At 37.4% G+C, this 23,840-nt stretch overlaps 1 protein-coding gene and 1 long non-coding RNA gene across 3 annotated transcripts; one reads left to right on the top strand and one right to left on the bottom strand.

Annotated features, from left to right (window-relative positions):
* The first annotated feature begins 118 nt into the window (after nucleotides 1-118).
* LOC112046635 (uncharacterized protein DDB_G0283697) lies at nucleotides 119-20,235 on the top strand. 2 transcript variants are annotated; one of them, XM_024083342.2, is made up of 14 exons: nucleotides 119-2,147; nucleotides 4,481-4,581; nucleotides 8,308-8,394; nucleotides 8,984-9,056; nucleotides 9,984-10,075; nucleotides 10,422-10,541; nucleotides 10,640-10,760; nucleotides 10,839-11,636; nucleotides 11,716-11,829; nucleotides 12,012-12,128; nucleotides 12,587-12,697; nucleotides 13,511-13,618; nucleotides 14,261-14,444; nucleotides 19,979-20,235. In XM_024083342.2, the coding sequence occupies exons 1-14, from the start codon at nucleotides 2,025-2,027 to the stop codon at nucleotides 20,047-20,049; spliced, it is 2,220 nt and encodes a 739-aa protein (XP_023939110.2). In that variant the 5' UTR covers nucleotides 119-2,024; the 3' UTR covers nucleotides 20,050-20,235. The 2 variants fall into 2 exon arrangements, with proteins under 2 accessions (XP_023939110.2, XP_052744459.1); XM_052888499.1 differs by lacking the exons at nucleotides 8,984-9,056; nucleotides 9,984-10,075.
* On the bottom strand, nucleotides 5,095-7,743 carry LOC128199346 (uncharacterized). The gene is made up of 2 exons (XR_008251995.1): nucleotides 6,877-7,743; nucleotides 5,095-6,724 (listed from the first exon to the last, which is right to left on the bottom strand). It is a non-coding gene; the product is annotated as an uncharacterized LOC128199346 (long non-coding RNA).
* Nucleotides 20,236-23,840: the final 3,605 nt, after the last annotated feature.

Here is a 23,840-nt window from a genome sequence, read left to right as displayed (position 1 = left end):
CATTTTTGAATCCACACCTGACACCGATTCACCAAATTGAGATTTTTGTTTTACAATTTATATTTTATATTTAGACACATTCTGTAAATAGGAACTTACCAAATATGGGTAACCATATTTTTGTCAATATTAGAAATTAACAATAATAATATTAGCCAAATAAAATTACAATTTTGTAATTTGCGAAACTTTTTTTTTATTTTTAAAATTGCATTTATTTTTGTAAAAATACATATCCTTTGTCTTTTGACATAATTATGTATGTCTATTTGTTAGCGCTAATGTTGTTTCACAGAGGAGGAAGGAATACCCGATATTGTGTTGAGCCTAGAGAGTGAGAGTTACAATAGTCTTGTTTTCGACTAAGATATCTAATGAATACAAGTTCTTTTGAACTCAGAGAAAAGGCAACTCACTTGAGGTTATGCAGTCTAAGATGGATGTTTGGTAACTAGCTGCGGCTGAAACCTACCCAGCAGTCCACACTTTGACATGCTAACAGTATTCACTAACTGGTCTATTAGCCACGTAATATAATTAACATCAAATCAATAACAACCGCATTTTTCACATTCTGTAAAGACTTTAGCAGGGCAATTCACAAACTTTGACGTATGCTAGTTAAGATAGATACGAAATTCACCATTGTGATTTTGTAAAAACTTACGGAATACGAAAAATGTGGCTGTTATTGATTTGATGTTAATTCTCTTATGTAGCTAACTTACGTCAAAGTTAGTGAATTGACTGGCGTAGAGGTACATACACCTCCATAGATAGTAACTCGTATTATATATAAACCTTTGATAAGGTAAGTTAAAAAAGCCGAAAGTGTCTCAGTTTACGCCGTATGCAAGTACAAGTAGGCAATACAGTTGGACTATGGTGGCTTTGTTAGGTAGCAGGGTTGAATTTTCTGAAAGATACACTGGAATCGAGTTAAATAAAAGCATTACTTTTACAAACCAAGGGGGGTCGAACCCATGCCCTCTGGATGTCGAGTCCAGCCCCTTTAATTTCTGGCTGGCTTCGATTCGAGGTTTTATATAAACGTCAGCGGTAAGGCCAGCCGCATACATTCGTTTTCCCAACGCATGATTTCGATTTGGAATTCCGTGAGATTATCGCAGATTTTACGTTTTTCTTCATTTGGAATGTATATTGTCGCAAGGGCTCGCATTTATTATATTCGCGCGGAATTTGTTCCGTTCGGTAAAAAACGTACGCGTCATTTAATATATTTTTAGCAGAAGGTTCAAAAGTGGATTTAAAAAATAAGAAAACCAATGTTGACCAAAGGTTTCACAATATTTGTCCGGAAAACTTAATTAACAAACCAAACTGTAACCAAAAAAAGACCCTAGAATGGCAGAGAATGACCTTGAGTGGAGTCACGCACTTGTGAACGTTGTGTGTAGGGTTAAAGGATCCTTTGACTGTTAACAAACACTCCCCTTTTCCACTGAAGTCACATCAAGAAATGTGAACGGTTCGAACGCCACGAGCATACTGAAGCCGACCGTACGGCGAGCGCCCTATATCGCAAGTAGTTCCCGCCAACTGATCGCTATCCCTCTCTAAATCCCTACTTTTTACCAAAACAAGTCGCGCCACCTAGCGTCGGCACGAGCCAACACGAGATCGAGCGACGTCAAATCCGTCTCCGACTACTATTTCCTACAATATTTTATATTGATTTCATGCATTCGGTTTTCCGAACAAGTAAAACGAGTGTACGCGACCGGCCTTACGGAGTAATTGATAAAGAGAAGAATAACAAAAAGTAAATAGATTTCAAATGACTGGCAAACAAAATCTGTCACTGCCAGAAAGTCGAGAGAATTCTATTTTCAATTATTCAATCATAGTGTCAAATCCACATCTGTCCGTGTTTATTTGGATAACAAATTTGTATAAATTCCGAATTTAATATTTAACTTTTAATCTATAGTAAATGTTTACCAAATGCTGATGGAAATAGTTTAAGTAATTCTGATGTACCGAGACCCTTTTGGTGACATCCGATGGAGTGTAAGACGAGTGATAGTAAGAAATTATTTAAAGTTTTTGACGCATCAAAACGCAAGCGGACCAGAAAAAAGCGCATAGACGACAGCAATTCTCTCGGCACGAATGAATCGACTGGCGTAAGTACGACACACAGTTCTGATTTGAAGGTTCTGCCTTTACCAACTCAATTGCACACTACATTTACTTAGAATACAGAAAACTCCAGAAGGTGTGTCGCGCATAGGAATGAAACCGTTGAAATTAGGTACTCTATATTTTTTTGTGTTATTTCATGAACAAGCGATTAGTCACTCTGTGTATGCAGTGCAGTGTGACGTGCTATACCTATAACAGAGTAAAAAGAAATATACCTTTACAAACAGGTACAATTTTTGGACACAATGCGTGCTTTATAATGACGTTTGAACGTGGTTTCTGGTGTTTTCTGTATTCTGAGTATATTTATAAGGGCTTGGTCTAGCTATCTTTATAGCTTCATGGCAGGTATCTAAAGAAGTTGCGATCGTGCTTCGATAGGTAGTTGCAAACTTTGGTAAGATCGTGGTTGGTGTAACTTGACCTCCATGAAGGCCAACGGGCACCTTTTTGAATTGGAATTTTGACTCAACGTTAATAATCATCATCCCTATGGACGTTCACTGCTGGACATAGGCCTCTTGCATGGACTTCCAAACACAATGGTCTCGAGCCGCCAGCTTCCAGCGGCTCCCTGAAGCCCGGAACTGTCCCCGGAACACCAGTTTACGTTAATGAGGGTTGCATATTTTCAAGTTGTTGTAATCGAACCCACGACCTAAGCTGCAGATATCAAGTTCCTTCGCCACTTTGTCATTAAATAATAGTTTCCGTAATAATTCAAATCATAAATTAACTGATAAGTTACGGTAACGAGCATTAGCATCGGAATTTTTTTATTGACCTGAACTTTTTAATCCCACCAAATATAAAAAAATACTGGTTTTAGTTGAATGGATCGTGCGTTCAGCTGCGCAATACAAGATTTTAGATATCAGCGGTAACGTAGGGAGACGGTATGATCACGCACCCGTAGTCGCCTCTCGCGTCTACTTTATGTATGACCTGTGCGTAGCGACACTCATAGCTTATTTCCGAGACATCACACCTCAGACCAATTATATGAGGACCTGTATTGCACTCATAGTCACGAACAAAATTGTCTGTCATTTTCTGAGGAAACGAGCTTAGATTTTGTATGTATCTTATACTAAACTAGAAGTTTTTACCCGTTTTTTACACAATTCAATCACACAAAAAGGTATTTTTACGGAGCTCTTTAACCGACGAACACGATTACCACTATTTAACATCGATTCTATACATACAGTTTTTATAATCGCATTAGATCGTTGATCATACGATACGACCATATAGTCGGGTCAAAAATTTCACGCCTTTCTGGACTAGTTACTCCAAAACAAATTTAGGCGCTTCAGCTCCATTAAATAGAATGATTTCCACATATAACACTATTTCTAAGGAAGTAAATATTGATATAGCTGGTGACACTTTGCCTATTTTCAAAAATAAACTAGAAAAATATTTTTTAACTCAGTACAAAAGGGATACCTCTTAAATGTTATTTTTATCTTTAGATTATACTGTTTTTTTTTCTTTTTATTGTTATATTAGTTTAATTCTGTTCATAATGTAATTGTGTGATAGATCCATATCTATATTTTCAAACGCAAATCTAAAACAGTTTTCTCCCTAATTTAGTCTAATTAACCTATTTATTATTCTTTTAATTCTTTTTATGTATCTATTCGAGTACTAAATTACGCATGTTGAGGTAACCTATAAGTGGGTCTATGACACAACAACTTCACTAATCTATGTTTTTGTAAAACTCAATTTTAATTGTCATAACCTGTTGGTACCCTATAAAAATAAATAAATAAATAAATAAATCACATACTTTGACAGAAAAGTAACGTCTAGCGAGGCAGGTCTATTAAATAATTGGTCTGAGCATCACACAGATTGCATCCGGCTATACGTACCTACTTAAGAGATTTTTCACAAACCGGGTCGGATTGTGCCCGTTGTTCTTTATTTATAGGTAAAGCCGTTGAAAGATGTAGTTTTATACTATTTAAAAAAAAAACAGAATATTTGCCATTTTTTTTAATTATGATCAATATTCCGATTCCCTCCAACTAGTCGGAAAGACTGTATTAGGAGTGGGTAGGTACGACAATAGACTAACGGGGCGGGGATTGAACCACCATCCCTCGGTGATGAGTCCGATCGCTCTTACCGTTGAGCTATTGAGGCTCTTTAACTTGATTGTTAAACGTTAATTTGGTTTAACCAAGTTTAACCAAAGATATTTTATATTAAGATTTTGGTAGGGTACCTACCTAATTCAGAATTTTGTCAAAGAAAAATTGGTAAGAAAACACATGTGAATTTTGTATAATAACTGCAGGTTGGTCAAGGTAACGGACGTCGTACGTCGTCAGCTAAAGCTAGTCTACAAGACCTGCCGCCAGCTGCCGACGGCGATGGCCTTCAAGACGGTATCAATAGGTAAGTACGGTAATTATCATCATCATCATTATCAGCCGATAGACTTGTGATGTCATCATTTTAACACTGGCTTTACAGAATACGTAAAATATGGTTGTCATTGATTTATATAAGGTTAGTTACCAAAAGAAATTAGGAAAAAAAAGAATATAAATTGCTTTAAAAATAAATTATATAAATACCTAACTCAACAGGCATTCTACAGTGTAAATGAGTATTTAACACGTTCAGTGCCACCGACTCGCCCGGAGAGTCCACGTAAATTTTATTCCAGCGCCGTAGACTCGCCTCGCGAGTTCAATGTTTTTGCAATTTTTTTTCAAAATGCATGTGTATTTTCTGCTTAAAATAATACTGAAGACTAAATATACACTAATCTAATGAATAACGTGGTGGGCCGGGTGTGCAGACCCAGTTTATAATCGAAAGAAAATAAACTATTCTGCAATGCCTTGAACTCGCTAGGCGAGTTCACTAACATAGATTCTCAAACTTTTATAAATGAAATATATAAAAGGTAGATACTTTTATTTTCATTTTACCAAAAGTCACATTCACTCGTAAAACAACGGCGGATTGTGTTCGACACCTTGTAGGGGCTCGAATTTGGTGTTCACCAAATGGGTACTTCTAAGTTTTTGAGTCTGTCCTTGCGTTTTTGTTAAACGAACGGTGCAGAAAACACAAACTCAACTCTCGGTCTATTACTTTAAGAGTTACAACTGAAAGAGGATCCCAAAGAGTATAATAAGTATATGGGAAAAGAGAGCCCTCTTGAAGATTTTCGGTGGCTTAAATTGAAGCGCCAACTGCGGTTTGGAGTAAACTTATAGGTACTACTAAAACAGCGGCAATTTTATTTAAATGGAGATTTTTAATCGAGGTTTAATAAAACTCAAAAAATATTAAAAAAAACGAATTGAGAAAAACAAATAAAAAAAACAAAAAAAAATATATTGTGATGAATCCATTCCCCACCCAGGCTCGAACCCACGACTATTCCTAATCATACGTAACTTTGTTAGAATCCGTTCGACCATGTTCACCACTGGACCAGATGACAGTTCATGGCCACGTTGAAATTAATATACGCTTATTTTGTTAAACCCATTAACTTACAATCGCAACCAACACAATTTAATTCATGATCATACTGTAAAAACTGTTTAAGTAATATTCACGGGCAATCGGACAAAACTGAGGAGTCAAAATATTTTTATTTAAAAAAATAATTGCAGAATAAATATAGAAAAGTATATGAAGTCGTAACTAATTTGCAGACATTATTTGCTATCAAACGCATTAAGGACTGGAAAATGGCTTGGAAGAAAAACGCCACTGCTCCATGTTTTGCCTCCCCATGAACATACTATAAATATTTTGTTCCCGGAAATAATATAAAGATTATTACTTCATATCATCTTAGCCATTTAGTTAATATTGTTGCGTAGTTGCCATTTGTTACTTAAAAACTAACCAAACACTCTATGTTAACTTATGCGTCACATATTTTATTAAATGAAGAAGTTTGATTTGCAAAACTATTTAAATATATATTTCATGTAGTGGTCTATGAGATTATTACAGAGTTACTATTTTTTTCATTATCGTTAAAATTATTAAATATTACGAAATGGTTGCAAATATTGATACTGGGCACACTAAGATTAGCGATGGAATTGCTGCCATCTGTTGAGATATTTTTACCAACTTAGTCGAAAAGTTGTTTCACTACTAGATCTAGATGGCCTGTAAGTCAACAAATTGCTCAGAATGTATGGAACTGTCCCCCCCCTGGAGGATCCCTTCGCATTGTTAAAAATTGCCGGCAAAACAAAAGGAACCGGTATTTTTTAACATGAACGCTCTGGTTAGTAAGCAATAAAAGCACTGATAACATTGTTTTTGCCAAGCTCTCATTGGTCAATCTCGAGTGAAGTGTTGTAACAAACCCGACTTTCTTTATATATAGATTAGTGTTAAGCACGACCCTTTCCTTATCGCACGCGTATATTTGTTTTCTATCATTGTGACTTGGCTTTCGATTACTGGACCTGTTGGAGTACCTACTGTTTTAACCCCTGGCAAACGTTTTCTGGACTTTGAGATTCTTGTGTTCTATGTTATTGTGTTTTGTGGTGGCCTGAAAATTTCGAAAGTAATTAAAATGTAACTTTACTCAAAACATCTATACATATAATAAGAAAATCTGTTTATAAAAACAATATAAGATATCAACAATAATCAGTATTTGTAAGATTGAGAGCCACTGCATAAATTACGAAACAAACTTACCTTTTCGTTTATTTATAGTGTTTCTTGCCATTTTCTTTTTGTTAAATTACACCATATACTAGTTAATTGCTTTAAACACGTAACGTACACTGTCACGGCCACAAAAATAACAGAACATAGTTTTTACCCTAACGCAATGCCACTGAACTCGCGTGGCGAGTCGAATGATTCGTATCGCAGCGCCGGCGACTCACCTAGCGAGTCCAACGTAAAATGTAGGCGGCTCCCGAGAAAACATCGTGAAAATCGTAGCGGTAATGAAAGTGTTAAGTTGATATTATTGTTATTTTCATACATATTTTAATTGTAAAGATGTAAATTTTAAATAGTGAAATTATCATTTGAATCATTAAATCTATACTTATAATAAATCTGTAGAGAGGTCAATTCTGTACATGAAATATATTTCCAAAATAACTATCAGGGGGTGATTAGTGATCGATACTGATGCCAAAAATGCAATCAATAAAATTTTTGTCTGTCTGTCTGTCTGTATGTTCTTTATAGAAACAAAAACTACTGGACGGATTTTAATGAAACTTGGTACAATTATTCTTCATACTCCTGGGCAGGTTATAGTATACTTTTCATTACGCTACAATCAATAGGAGCAGAGCAGTGAAGAGAAATGTTGAGAAAACGGGAGAAGTTACTCAATTTTTTAAGCTTCCGTCGCGTGTACAGCCATAAAAAAGGTAACATTATTACCTATTCAATAAAAAAAGAATCATAAAAATCGGTAAAGAAACACCAAAGTTATACAAGAAATACGCTAAGCCATCGCGCGTGCATACTAATTCATGCTATATGGATTATTTTTGTATAACGGGGGGGAATAAATAAAGAAGTGCAGCCTTAATGAGTAGGGTAGGGGTAGGGTAGGGGTAGTGTAGGGTAGGGGTAGGGTAGGGGTAGTGTAGGGTAGGGGTAGGGTAGGGGTAGGGTAGGGTAGGGGTAGTGTAGGGTAGGGGTAGGGCAGGGGTATGGTAGGGTAGGGGTAGGGTAGTGGTAGGGTAGGGGTAGTTGAAAGTTTACAACGACTTTCACGCGGACGAAGTCGCGGGCGTCCGCTAGTACTTAATAAATAATTTGCATGCCTAATTGGCAAGATACATTTACCATCTACATCTACCGACCACCTATCTATCCATCTAAATAATGCATGTATCTGCAAAGAAATCAATTGATTGATTGATTGAATGATTGATTGATTGATTGTTCTCGTACCTACTTGTTAATATAAACCAAGTTTGAGCATAGGGTAACAGGACCGACGGTTTAAGGTGCTTTTAGAGGCCTAATGCCAACTCCAGGCTGCTATTGAGAATTTCTTGGAAGAATACACACGGCATTTTCGAAGCCACTTAGGCTAACTATTGGACTAATATGGCAGTTCATTAAATGTATCTTAATCTCTCTACTGTGGTACAGAGAAAGGGGCAGCAGTCCTTCGCTCAATCGCTCGCCCGTCGATATGCAGCGATCTCCTCGATCGCCGCGCAGAAATCGACGCACTGCGTAAGTCATTATCAATGGGTACAATCTTAGACCATTTAATAATTCCTAATAATTAATTAATTTTCTAATTCTTCTATCTCTCGATTAGATTTACTTATTGTTCGCCTTCCTTATGGCAGGAAGGGACAGCTTTCCAATCTCCTCTCCGCCGCCGAAATAAAAAAAATGCTAATTGTATTAGGTACCTATACCTACTACAGCCTCCCTTGATGAGTACTGTTTACTAACAAACAAATTAAAAATGAGGGTAATTTATAACCTCATTTTTACTAGTCATTTCACACCTAATTAATAATTATAATTAACTTGTTCTTAAATTAATGAAAATAAATTTGATCAATAAGCTTAGAGCAATTAGATATGGTTAGTATATTTTATATAATATTTTATAAACAAACAATACATATTTAAAATAAATAAGTTACAAAAAGTCATGCGTTTAGGTACTACTTTCATTTTTAATTTCTTTGTTTAGTATACTTATAGCAATTTGATTGAGGTAGTTAATAGCATAGTGAAAATATTTTCTTTTGTAATATTTTTGCTTTAATTAGTTACTACCTAAGTAATCCTTGTTACTGAATTACAGACGAGAAGGGATATCGCTGGCACTAAAGTCCGGTTTAGTATCTACGCCTCGATCTATGTCACCAGCCGCTCAGGTACTGTCTGCCAAATGAACTTAGTTATAATGAAAAAAATAGAAACATCAATACGATAGGCTAGTAATAGATATCTATAAATTAGTGAAAAGATAAGTTATCTTTACCTAATTAATAAAGTCACACAGCGGGCGATGTAACGAGCTATGCTCGGTGTATCTCAGCGTGATCGAATCAGAGGACAACCCACCACCTCCCATGGCCCTTTCAACCTCTCGGTAATTTGGGCCGAATCGAGGGAGGGCGAACCCGGTACTTGCTCTTTGCGTGTTCCCGGGACGCCTTCTTGACTCCCTACAAGTTATTTTCTCTTTTCGCTCCTTGTCCCTTGATACTCACTCTCCCCCTTCTGGGGCTGGACGACACACGACGTTGAGATCCGCTTGCCCGCCGCGGTCCATGCATCACCTTCGACCGGTGGTCAACGGTCCAGAGCGCTCCGCCTCGCGTGCCACCGATGCGCGAACTCCCGTAGATCGAATCAGAGGAGATCCGCAGAAGAACCAAAGTCACCGAAATAGCTCAACGAGTTGCGAAGCTGAAGTGGCAATGGGCGGGGCACATAGTTCGAAGAGCCGATGGATGTTTGGGTCCCAAGGTGCTGGAATGGCGACCCCGCACTAGAAAGCGCAGTGTTGGTCGACACCCCACCAGGTGGACTGACGACATTAAGCGAGTCGCAGGGATACGCTGGAAGCAGGTGGCCTTACTGATCGAGGCAGTTCCTTGTTGGTAGGCCCGTGGCAAATTCATTGGATGGGACCCCAGAAAAATCTTTTTATTGTTAATTTTATTCTAAAATAGGTAAAAGTAAATTTGGACTATAGACAAAAATATGCTCCTGACAAAAGTTCATCATTAGACGGTTAGATGCTAATGTGAGAGCTTCAGGGACAAAGGTATAATTCTATTCTTAATTGTGAACAGGACGGTGAAGACGCAATTGAGTCCATTCCACAAGATCAAGACTCTTTCATTTATGCCTTTTTGGAGGAAGCTATAAAAAGAGATAAAAAGAAGTAAGCTCTTGAGCGTGTTTATAAAGATGTTACAATAAATCAGATAGGTATTTTTAACTTTTTAAAAATAGACTGCAGTTTCAGATACTGCCAACACAACTCACCTCAATTAATTAAAAACTCAAATTTTAGTCTTATTGTAGGTCAAATTCGTCTAATCGAATCCGCATTGTGACAAAAGTTACGCCTACGTTTTCAGTTAAGTAAAAGTCTCTCATATTGTTTCCATGACAAAGGAAATAATTTCTTTTAACTTTTTGGTGAAAGCTATGGCTAATAGACGATTACCTACCTATGGTAGCAATAATAAGTAGATCCTAATTGTTTTTTGTATATGTATCAATAGACATCGACACTCGCGGCGACACGAGGAATGCCGTCCTAACCAGAACCGGGAGACATCCGTCACAAAAGACTGTCAGAAAAACCATCGAAAACATCGGGATGAGCACAGAGAACGCGAAAAGTATAGCCACTTTTCATCATTTTCACAATTAAATATTAAATAATTTTAACTTACTATTAATATTTTTTTTTAATTAATAACTTTTATTTTCTCAAAAGGGTAACAACAAAAGAAGAGCGTCCAATGGTGGACCAACAAGCAGCACTTTTTGAAACTTTTGCTAAATTTTGTGTTCAGATGAATGAGAAGACTGTACCAAAACAAAATGCTCCGCAAGTTGTAAGTTTGTTAAATTATTTGGTCACTTAACTACGGTAGACATAATTATCTACCTATCTACCTACTGTACAATTTCAGCCCCGATCACACAGCCATAAGTCGCTGCAATGCGAAGTAGAGCAACCGGTACGACTCAGAAGTCGCGAACGTTCGAGAGACCGTCATTCACCATCGAAAATTCGCAGCTATGAGAACTTCCGTGATAGACTACACAGTCGTGAGAATATCCCTGTCCCGCCCGATGACAGAAAAGAAAGGTATATGTGTGGGCCTTACGATAAACCACAACCAAGATATGCGAGCAAAGTCAACGTAATGAGAAACCACGAAGATGAGAGATATCGTGAATTGCCACCCGAAAGAACAGCCACCAGGAGTTGTGTCAATTCAAAATATTACGGGCCAAATGAGCCAGATCGAAGAATCGAAAGAGATTATGACGACCGAAGGGATCCGCGAAAGTATGAAGACAGAAGACGTATTTGCGAACAGAAAACTAGTCGAAGTTTTGATATGCGAAGGGAAGGATATGTTGAAGACGACTCATATTATCGCAGGACAGCTAGGAGTGACGGGATGAAGGATAAGATAGTGGATGATAGAGATTACAGAGATAGAAGATGTTATGACAGAAGTAATAGAGACAAATATTTCGATGATAAAGAACGTCAGAGAAACTTCTCCAATTTGCCTAGTAAAGACCATCGTTCGAGGCGGAATCTGGATCGTTTGGATCGAATGTCGATAGTGTCAAGAGATGACGACTATAAGGACCGAGAGAGATATTCTGAGAGGGAAAGAGATTCAGGTCTCAGTGTAGCAGATGGGGAAACTAGTACTTTGAGCGAAAGAAGCAACTGTTTGCGAGTAGTTAAGGTTAGTTCAGTTTTCATAGCCCGATTTGTGAGCTCTTTCATAACTTTAACCTGAGTAACCTGTTTTTTTACATTTATAGCAAGAAATATCTGAGCAACGGGAGGCAATGGACAAAATGATGAAACTATGGAAGGAATTGATGCGCTGTTTCAAAGATATCTCCCAAAACCCGAGTCGAGATAAATCTGCTAATGTTAGTAACGAAATTTGATTAGTAAGAGTCGAGATAAATCTGCTAATGTTAGTAACGAAATTTGATTAGTAAGAGATACGCGATGAGAAATAATTGCTTTAAATGTTTCCGATGTAGCTGCACCTTTCAAAGTTCATTGAAACTAAGATTAACAGAATTTAAAAGTCGTCAATATTGTTCAGGAAACTGCGAACAACGTGCGAGAATCGGCAGTAGAGCAGCTTCGCCTGTGGCGGGAGTGTATGCGACGCTACGAGACAGTCGCGCGAGACGTCGGCGACACGGATGCTAGACTTATGGTGCTTCTATATTGCTTCTCTTCTTTCCCCAACAATAATAGATAAATACACATGTTTTGTTGAACATTATCAACTGTAATCTAACAAAAAGACAGACAAGTTTTGATTTAGGTAGTTTAGGCTTGTGTTTTCTGTGGTTTAGGTAGACCTACCTCTTTGAGACAGGGCTCACCTTAGTCAAAAAAAAGCAGTCCAAAAAATCAAAGATACGTTTTGCTTGATAAAAAATATCCCGTAAATGATTTACTAATAAATACATACTAATGTTTGTTGTTTTTGTTCCTAAAACCTATTTATCTTGTGGTGAAACTTGCAATCGAAGTATTGCAAAATTTGGGACGTGTAAATCGTCAATTGTTTAATCCTTTGTTTGCTCGTTAGGTACCTTCTCAATACAAGCACTAGCAAACAAACATTTTGCAGCTTTACATAATTAATAACGAAGTATTGTACATTAGGAGGAGATCAACAAGCAGCGATCAGAGATGTCAGAGATGGCGAACATGTGGCAGGAGTGTCTGCAGCGATATCGCGACATGAGCAACGATTTCAACAATCTCAAGCAGCAGGTGAATGCTTTACAAATGTAATGAGTAAGGAATATCATATCCACTGGGCTATCACAACATAGTACAAGTATGCTAAATAAACTTGACTATTGGAAAGCTATAACGAGGTCTAAGTTGGAGCGCTAGCGTGGACAATGCCTATTCAATTAATCATTCCCTGTTCAACAATTCTAATAGGTACCTAATAAAAGATGGCCATTCTAGCCGCCAGCATCCAGCGGCTACCTGCAACCCGCTTTATATCCTCGGTCCACCTAGTGGGGGGTCGACCAACACTGCACTTTTCGGTGCGGGGTCGCCTTGGGACCCCAAAGTCCATCGGCTCTTCGAATTATGTGGCCTACCCACTTCAGCTTCGCGACTCGCTGAGCTATGTCAGTGACTTTAGTTCGCCTACGGATCTCCTTATTTCTTATTCGATCACGCAGAGACACTCCAAGCATAGCTCGCTCCATCGCCTGCTGAGTGACTTTGAGCCTTCTAATAAGGGCCACAGTTAGCGGCTAAGTCGTATTCGTAGATCAATGTACCTACCTAAAAAGTGTAAAATGTACAGTGGAATGTACATTGGAATGTTTTAACTTTCCAAGTTTCATATACACACTACTTCGATTCACGATTCAAACTACTCCGAATCGAAGAGCTTATGTTTACCCATTACGGTAACCTCTGTTTAGAAACCTGAAGCAAACTTAATTTTGTCCCAAATATTCCCCTATATTATTCTACTAACAGTGGCGTAGTGTGTCTTAGAGGAGCCCTGTATCAGAATACGCCCCTGACTACTAAATACATTTTTGTTGCATTTCTCAGTTGGCAACATCCGAGAGCCCCGCGCGGCCGGCGGCGGCGCCCCCGACGTGTGTGGAGGGCGAGGGGCCGCTGGCGGCGCCCTACCGCATGCCACACCACTACCCGCAAGTAAGTATAGTTTGTCAGATTTATTTTTGTTTTTTTTTGGCGTGAAACTATATTTATTGATTGAGTAGTGTTGATTTTAAAACATCGCGCCTTGTTTTAAAATGAATGCTGCGGCCCGGCATCTTATTTTAAATAAATAAATATAACGTATAAGTATGTCTGAGCCTGGAATACAAGCTGAGTTTGTTGTAGGCTCTTCGCGGAGCAAGGCCCCCTGGTCACTGTAATTTAAAGTTTTGTGACTTTTGTTTAGTGTACAAAAAGTAACCTTAATACTTATCGTGAGTATTTAATATGAACTATTTTCATCATTATCAACCTATATTCGGCTCACTGCTGAGCTCGAGTCTCCTCTCAGAATGAGTGGAGTTGGGCCAATAGTCCATAACGCTGGCCCAATGCGGATGAGCAGACTTCACAGACGCTGAGAATTAAGAAAATTCTCTGGTATGCAGGTTTCCTCACGATGTTTTCCTTCACCGTTTGAGACACGTAATATTTGATTTCTTAAAATGCACACAACTGAAAAGTTGGAGGTGCATGCCCTGGATCGGATTCGAACCCACACCCTCCGAAATCGGAGGCTGAGGTCATCACAGCTCTTGAACTTTTTAACTTATCATAATATTGTGGTTATCGCAGATGCTTCAAATGCCTCCCGTGTACGGCAACCAGTCGTCGCCGCTGCGGGGCCGCGCGTCCGCTCCCCCCGCGCCCCCCGCCTGGTGGTGGGGGGGCGAACCAGCGCACTCGCCGCGGAGACGCTCCTCGCCCGACTCGCACGTCTCGCGGGAGAGGCGCCACCGACATAAGACTAGGGAGAGAGGTTTGCATGATTCGTAATTCGTACCTACCTGTAAGGTCCCTTATCCTTACTGTAATAGCAGTAAGTCACTGTTTCATCACTACACTATTATGCCCAGCACCGGACGTCCGATCTCCACCAACGACAATGACAGACTGTCCGCCTTCTTCCACTACCGGTGTATAGACAAACACTACACTACCCTTAGAGCGGGGCGTTTTGCGTTGCGGCGCCGCATCGCAAAGATTTCACCCTATCAGCGAGCACACGAGCGGTGCGGCGCCGCAACGTTGTCATGTCGCAGCGCCGCCGTAGCAGAGTTGGACAGTCTGTTGATAAAGTAATGTTGCGACGTAGGTATAAGCAACTGAGCGGTGCCGCTCCGACGTCGCAACACATTCACCTCTCCCCGCCTCGTCTCGGTGGTTGCAAGTCCGGTGCGGCGCCGGAGCGCATCGTGTGACATGCCACAGATATTTTTATGTAGGACGACGCAGCGATACCCCAGTGTGCCCCTGCTCTTAGGCCGAAAAGCTGAGCCTCGAAAGACGCTAGAAGAACATGAACGGGGGAATAAGATCCCCCGCGCCCTTACCCGGGCAAGAATCCATAGCCTCGAGGCCCGTATAAACCGTAAACCTGGATTTGTATCTGGGAGAAGATGACCTGCCTGCTTCATTATCAGCAGTAACGTAGCGTGCCCTGGAGGAGCCCTGTATCAAAATTTGTTTAAGGGCCCAGGGTTTCTCTCAAAAGAAACAAAAATGCTTGCTACCGAGCTTTGGAGAGTGGATGTGGAGCTTAGAGTTTGGGGTAAAAAAAGTCAAGAATCATTTATATCAATTACGCTTAGTTTACGAGCCTTTCGAAACGTCAGGTAATAAAGATAAATAAAGATAAATATACTTTATTTGCACACCACAAAGACAAAAACAAGTGAAATAAAAAACAAATTAGGAAGAGATCAGCATACAAAAGGCGGCCTTATCGCTAGGTAGCGATTTCTTCCAGGCAACCTTCGGTTTAGGAAAACTTAAGGACATCAGCAGGTGGCGTAAAACAAAAATAACCATAGTATTAGTAATACACATACATACAAATAATTTACATCCTAATACATAAACAATATTACACAAATACCTACAATATTGAATAAAATACATATCAAAATATACTAATAAATACCTTATATTGAAAAGAAATAATATATACAGATCGACTTTACTGCACCAGATAATGAGACTTTACGGCATTTTTAAAAATGTCCAGTGTCTTTGATTGCCGTATATTTAAAGGGAGAGCATTCCATAACTTAACGGCTTGCACAACGAAAGAATGTTTATAAAATTTCGTCTTATGCACGGGTAAACATAGAGTTAGTAATCGACACTGTCTCAGTTCAGACTGCACTCCCTGAAACGTAAATTTCTCCTTCAGATACACAGGAGATTTTGGATTAAACAACACACAGTACAAAAGTGAAAGTACATGCAGATCCCGGCGACGACGAATAGGGAGCCACTTGAGCTTCTGACGGAATTCAGAAATATGGTCATATTTGCGTAGGCTAAATATGAACCGAATAGCAAGATTTTGAAGTCGCTCAAGTTTATTGAGTTGGTCCTCAGTTATATTTAGATAGCTCGCGTCCGCATAATCTAAAACCGAAAGAAGAAGAGAATGTGCTAACATAACTTTAGTAGGAATTGGTAAAAATGACCTTAAACGTCTCAGTGAGCCAAAAGTAGCAAACATCTTTTTACTCAACTCTTTGACATGCACGCACCACGACAACTGGTTATCAAGATGTACCCCAAGATCTTTAACTGTGTCACAAAAAGGAATAGTGGTACCATTATACAAAACTGGCCGGAGATCTACCCAATCAACTCTTGAGATGAGGGCAGGACTACCAATAATAATGGCCTTAGATTTTAGGGGATTTACCTTGAGCCCATACTGTCTGCTCCAGATATCAATTGCGCTAAGGTCACAGTTTATAGCAGAGACAGTTAAATTTAGGTTCTCAAGAGATGATGAGCGGTATATTTGGATATCATCTGCATACATATGGTAAAGAGAAGTTATATTTTGAGTGATCGAATTAATGAAGATAGAGAAAAGTAATGGAGATAACACGCCACCCTGAGGTACCCCTGCCGTAACATCGCACCAAGATGAAAAGACGTCATCAACCCGAATGCGCTGCTTACGGCCTTTGAGGTAGCTCTGAAACCAGTCTATAACCGATGGAGATATGTTAATAGAGCGTAATAGACTCAACAAAATGTCATAGTCTACAGAATTAAAAGCATTACTGAAATCAAGCAGAACTAGTACAGTGAGTTGTCTATTATCCATCGCCCAACGAATATCGTCAGTAACTTTAGTCAAAGCGGTAACCGTACCATGACCAGGACGAAAACCAGATTGTAATGGACTTAAAAGTAAATTTCGGTTTAAGAATACGGATAACTGATGGAAGACAAGTTTTTCAAGGACTTTAGAAAGGAACGGCAAAATAGAAATTGGACGGAAGTCAGAAAACGTTGTGGAACTAATTTTTTTAGGAAGAGGAATAATTTGTGCATTCTTCCAAGCCTGTGGAAATTCACTGGAATAAATGGAATAGTTGAGGATATGTGTAAGAACTGGGGAAATAATATCAATGATAGGAATAATCATATTACGGCTTACGCTATCAGATCCAACAGCATTCGAAGCGATAGACAAAACACTCTTCTTAACATCACATTCGGTAAAAGATTCGAAAGTAAACGGAAGAAAATCTGGTGTTGGTATAGAAGAAAGAGTGCTAAGAATGGACTCCTTTTCAGTACTGTCAATTGTATCGGAAGTAGAAAAATGTTTATTGAGAAGTTCCAAATCAATATTTATAGGATTGTTCGAAGATGATTTTCCAACTCCAAGTGTATTAAGAAATTTCCAAGTTTTAGCGGTGTCACTATTTTGTACAGATTTATAAATGTGGCGTCGTTGAGCATCTCTACACAATGTATTGCAGCGATTCCGGGCTTTGTGATATTTTAGACGATTAATATCGGAGTCCTTCGTTTTGTACTTTTGCTTAGCTGTATTCTTTTTATGCATTAACAATTTAATTTCCTCCGATAGCCAAGGAGCAGGCAAGTGCTTCATTTTGACAGGTTTTACTGGTGCATGCATATCGTATAGTTGAGTAATCAAAGTATTAAAAATGTCCACTTTACGATCGAGAGTGTCTGCACTTGTAATGGCAGTCCAATCTAAATTATTTGCGTCCTCGCAAAGGCGACCTTTATCAATCCCTGCAAAGTTACGCTGCAGAAGAATTTTTGATTTAGCTTTAGGAGGACGTATTTTATAGGAGAGATAGATCAAATCATGATAAGAAAAAGAGTTGGCAGGACATTGACCGTGCTTAAAAACGAAATCAGGAGATGAGACAATAATGACATCTAGAAGTGAAGGAATACAACCAGGAGAGTAATGTGTAGCAGCAAGAGGCAGGACAGATAAATTACAAGAATCAAGAATAGATAAAAACTTCTTGCTACGATAGTCATCCTTTTGTAAACATGTATTGAAGTCACCTAAAATAATAGAATGACTATACAGAGGAATTAAATTTTCCAATAAAATTTCAAAAGAGTGAAAGTAATTAGGTATAGAAGGGGGACAGTAAAATACTCCAAGAAGAATTTTAATATGTGAAAATTCGACTTCCAGTAATAAATGCTCAGCTGCATCAGGTAAAGGAGGTTGAGTAGACGAACTAACAATAGAAAAAGGAATGTAAGATCGTAAGTAGATCGCTACTCCACCCCCTCCCTTACCCACACGATCATTACGGATAAGCCTATAACCGGGCAGTGAGTAGGAAGTTGAGGGTAAACAGGTTTTCAGCCAAGATTCTGAAATTAAAATGGCATGAATATTACGGGACTCAAAAGACGCAAGCATATCTGGAAAATGAGACGGGATACTTTGCGCATTTAAATGGACAACATTAAAGTTTTTCAGACAATCTGAAAAGTAAGAATCAAGGGTAACATTAAGCGGAAGTAAAGATGTACTGTGGAAGCTATCATCACTGGAGCTAGACGACATAGACAAATAAAGGTCACTATCAATACTGCTAATCGACATTATAATATTTAAATATATTTAAATATAAATATATATTATTTTAAATTATAATATAATAAAATATATAATAATTAAAATTAAGTATAAAAATTAAACTTATGTAATTACAAAAAAAAAAAAAAAATCGCAAAAACTATATACCTCTTATTTCCCAAACCGCCAGCTACCCAAAATAACAATCGATATAAAAACAATTATTACACAGAACAAACAGAGAAGAGAAAAAGTTATAAAAAAAACATATAAACAAACATGCTTAAAATTAAAAAACTTAGAAATAAAATTTAACTAATTTTACAAAAAAAAAAAAAAGTTTAAGTAAAATTATAAACATGCATAAAATAAAAAGAAAAACAATATAACTAATTTTAGTTAAAAACATACATTCTTTTATTTTACATGCTAAATAACAATACGCTTTATGATAAATGTGATGCTAACTATGTTAAGGAGGAATTCATAATCTGTAACGCACATTTATAAAGAGAGATACAATCTCTGTCTATGGTCGGATTATGACAATGGTGTCGTGCGGTGTTTACAATTTATTCAATAGTCATTGACATACGAAATATCTATTAGTCTGTGGTCATTGACATTTGTTAAACATCAATGTCTAATGTCAAATGTCATTTGTCATTTGTCAATCCGAAATTCAAAATAAAAATATATAAATTCGTATTACCTTGCTGAAGATTAATTCTGAAGACACAAACAAAAAGAAAAATGATTATTAACTTTTGAGACAAGCACCACACACCGTTTTATGTTATAAACATAACTAATTTAAAATAATGCACATTAGTGACTAGTGAAAGAAGAGAAAATAATGGTCAATTGAAACTATCTCCTAGCCACTCTCTTAACTTTGGGAATAGCCGCTCTAGAGTCCTTTGGAGCCTCAGACACAGTGGCTAACGGAATTGCAGCAGCAGAAAGGTCCTGCGTAGGCGCCGGGATAGCATTTAATTCCGCTAAAGATGATATCCGATGTCGCTTACCCGCTGCGTCAAGTACCATGATGTTGCCATCTCTGGTCCAACACTTCAACAATATCTATAATAATGGTGATAATCATTGGTCGAAAACTTAAAACGAAAGTCATAAGAGTTCTAAACTAAAACGTTGTGTAGTATATGGTGACAGGTAAAATTAAATGCCTTGTGTATTAGGAGCATAGACATGTTATTAAAAAAATATTTATTTTTATTATGTTTTTGAGGTCAGGAGCTAAAATAATTACGTGTTGAGTGAAACATGAAACTTAGGCATAATACAAATACAAATAATGGATATGCTACAATCTAATCATAATGTAACTACGCTAATAAAAATAAAACAAAGCAAATACTCTCATACTTGTGCAAGTTTCGCGGAATATTTAAGATTTCTTTTTTGATTTTCAGATGATTCGCGATATAAAGAAAAATCAAAATCAAACGGGACGCGATCTGACCATAGACACAGAAAGAGATAAGAATACAGTCTGCAAAATTATCTATACAATTAAGATGTCACTATTTTCATAAATTTTTGTTTTTTGTTACAATCCGTGCTTAACATTAATGTATTGTCTGTTGTTTTGTAAGAGGTAAAGTTGTAACGTGTTTGATAACAGTTTATTTTGTGTACTTTTGTCTTAATATATTATGAAATGTTCAAAGGTTCTTTTATTTTTTAACCGACTTCCAAAAAGGAGGAGGTTCTACGTTCGGCTGTATGTATATTTTTTTTTTTTTTTTATGTATGTCCAGCGATAATTTCGTCATTTGTGGACCAATTTTGAAAATTCTTTTTTGTTTTGAAGGGTTTCATTCCAGGGTGGTCCCATTATTTTCATGTCAGGATCTGATGATGGCATCCTGGAGAAATCGAGGGGAACTTTCGAAAATTGTAGGGACGGCTACTGCGTTTGTTAGTGTTTCCATAAGGTATTTTAAACCACTACACTTTTATGAAGGTCTGGAGTTGGTCTGATGATGGAGCCGAAACACAGACGATGGAACTCGTCAACGATTTACAGCAGGTACCTTTTGTTTAGGCTTGATTTATTTGTATTGATGAGAACTTTCCACCTAGATGGGTTGTGACTGTATTAAGGGTCTGATGCTGAAGACGAATGACAGTTAAGAGAACTCCTCAACGGTTCACAGTGGCTACCTTGTGTTTGGACTTGATAAATTTGTATTGATGAGAACTTTCCACCTAGATGGGTTGTGACTGTATTAGGGGTCTGGTGATGAAGACGAAGGATAGTTAAGGGAACTCCTCAACGGTTCAAAGTAGCTACCTTGTGTTTTGACTTGATAATTTTGTATTGATGAGAACTTTCCATCTAGATGGGTTGTGACTGTATTAGGAGTCTGGTGACGAAGATGAAGGAGAGTTAAGGGAACTCCTCGACGGTTCACAGTAGCTACCTTGTGTTTGGACTTGATAAATTTTATATTAATGAGAATGTGACTGCATAGGGGATCTGGTGATGAAGACCGAGGACAGTCACCTTTCACGATTTTCTGAATATTCATATTACGTGTGGATAAAGGGGGAGTGAAATTTTGTATATGAGTTAGGGTAGTATTTTTAAAATTGGGATTGTAGGACTTAAATACTTATCATAAGAAAATAACGTTTCAACTAATTGCTTATTAATTTTTGTTCACACTCAGTAGGTGTGCTAACACTAAAAATTAAAAAATAAAAAATTTTAATAAAAAAAAATTCAACCGACTTCCAACTAAAAAATTAACCTAAACTAAAAAGCAAAAAATAACATCTTACCTATGTGCTACCTTCTGATCAGTTTGAAGGCGGTGCCAATCCAGTGTCATGTTTTAATTAAAGCCGTTTCTGAAAGAACCACAGAAATTTTGTAATTTAAACGGCTTAAATTAAAACATCACTGGCTTGGCACCGCCTTCAAACTGATCAGAAGGTAGCACATAGGTAAGATGTTATTTTTTGCTTTTTAGTTTAGGTTAATTTTTTAGTTGGAAGTCGGTTGAATTTTTTTTTATTAAAATTTTTTATTACCTGTGTAATCCAATCGTCAGATTTTTGAAAAATCGACTTTTTTTTTTAGAATTTCTTCTACTACCAAGGCTCCCAAGGTTGCTGGGCTCCCATGGTTTCTAGTCCCAAGGTTACGAAGGTGTTTGGCGAAAAAAAATAACTTTATATTTGGACGATTTGGGCCGTGGTTATCTGCTAGGCTAAAGCTATCGTGAACTACTAATCATTTGGCAGGAGGCTGACATCTTTCAGCATAAATTGACAAAGGTCTGACCATTATAGGCCTTCTAGAACATTAAGCGAAGTATGTGATTGCAATATGTAAGCTGCGACAGTCTGATTTTGATTGGGTAGGTAAATCTAAAAAAACAAACAAAAGCATATCTTTCCACAATTCATGTTTTTTAAATATAATATTATAATTGTTTTACATTGTATAAATAACTATATTTTTGAGTTATACACAACGATGTCGTTTCAACCATAAAATGACAAAATTGTTTCAACAGATTTGCTAAGTTATAGCTAATTGGCATACGGGTATGAGGCGTAAAGGTGTACATAGATACAATAAATATTTTAGTCTTAATTATTACTAAAGGAGAAGTCACATTCATGGCGAGGTCCTTGTACAACATATAGGAGCAGGTACCTATGCAAATACCCTTTTAAAACTCATTAAGTACAAAATATCAAAATAGAATAGGAGTAAAAATTGGAAATTGGAAAGAAAAACAAAGAAAATAGGTGCGAATTTTTTTTTTATAATTCGCGTACCTACGTATTGAAAACCTTCAAAAATATTAAGTTAGGTACTAAATAAATAATTAAAATGAATGAATGAAATATGTGGAGGATAAGAGAATGTCCATACTATTGACCCCACAAAAGCTGCCGCTTTAGAGATTGACCCCCTTCTAGCATCATTTTGGCCGGATTTTCAATAGTGTGCCTAGTGGGAGTTTTCAATATTTACATACTATTACTATCACCTTAACGCGAATTTATATGGAATTAATGTTGGTTTATTTTACAAATAAATACAAAAACTAATCCTGATTTTAAATATAATTAAGAAGATATTTGATTGTATAAAATAATACGCCAGCGCCATCATCGTTCATTCCAAACAGAATGTATTTAAATGTTTTCGTAATGTTCCTCACTTCTTGTCACACCGTGCTAGTGGACGGACGTATTGCCTACCTTGCTAAATAATAATATTTTGGATAAATATATAGTGATTAGTTATATCCATCGAGTTGTTTTAATAATACAAAACCCACAAACCAATAGGTTATGGGCACAGTGTACGCCGTTTAAAATCAAATTAAAAGTTTTAAATTCAAGTAGGTAATCTACCGTCATTGCGATGGAAAATTTGAAGACAAAGAAAAATATTAAACCGTTTGACGGAGAAAAATATAGTGTGTGGAAGTTTCGAATACGTGCGTTGCTGAGTGAATTGAACGTTATAAATGTGATTGACGAAGATCCTATAATTCGTTGCAGTGAGTGGGAGAAAAATAATCGAATTGCAAAAAGTGTTATTGTTGAATATTTATCCGACTCCTACCTGAGTTTTGCAAAGGAAGATAGTTCGGCGAAAGATATTTTGAAAAGTTTAGATACACTTTACGAACGAAAAAGTATCGCGACGCAATTAGCCTTACGTAAAAAGTTATTGTCGTTGAAGTTACAGAGTGACGTCATCCTGATGAAACATTTCGCCGTGTTTGACAATTTAATAACGGATTTACTAGCGGCTGGGGCGAAATTAGAAGAAACCGATAAAGTTGCACACTTATTACTCACACTACCCTCAAATTATGATGGAGTTATAACTGCGATCGAAACGTTGTCGGAAGATAATTTAACATTGGCTTTTGTAAAAACGCGGCTATTGGACCATGAAGTGAAGTTAAAAAACGAAGCAAGTGATACGAGCGCGAAAGTATTGCATGTCGATCGAAATCCGAAATATAACCGTAAACGGAAATTTGAAAATACATTTCCTAAAAATTATTATAATAATCAAAGGGACAATAAAGCTACACGGAAGTCATTCGTTAAATGCCGGCATTGCGGACGCAGAAATCACGTTCATACGGATTGTTTCTACTACAAAAGAATGCAGCAGCAAAAGTCTACGGAAAGGACAAGAACCGTCCAAACGGTGGAAATTAATCAGCCATCGTCTAGTGATGGTTTTGCATTTATGATGAGCGGACACAATAACAATGATTATGGAAACAA

This window comes from Bicyclus anynana, chromosome 22 (assembly GCF_947172395.1).
Source record: "Bicyclus anynana chromosome 22, ilBicAnyn1.1, whole genome shotgun sequence".
Taxonomy (NCBI): Eukaryota; Metazoa; Arthropoda; class Insecta; order Lepidoptera; family Nymphalidae; genus Bicyclus; species Bicyclus anynana.
Note: the sequence above shows the minus strand (reverse complement) of the source record. Positions and strands in the feature narration are given on the sequence as shown.

Coding starts and splice junctions, on each gene's coding strand:
- LOC112046635 (XM_024083342.2), top strand. CDS start 2,025: ATGGAGTGTAAGACGAGTGATAGTAAGAAATTATTTAAAGTTTTTGAC. Junction 9,057..9,983: donor CTATGTCACCAGCCGCTCAG/GTACTGTCTGCC, acceptor AATTGTGAACAG/GACGGTGAAGACGCAATTGA. Junction 13,619..14,260: donor TGCCACACCACTACCCGCAA/GTAAGTATAGTT, acceptor TGGTTATCGCAG/ATGCTTCAAATGCCTCCCGT.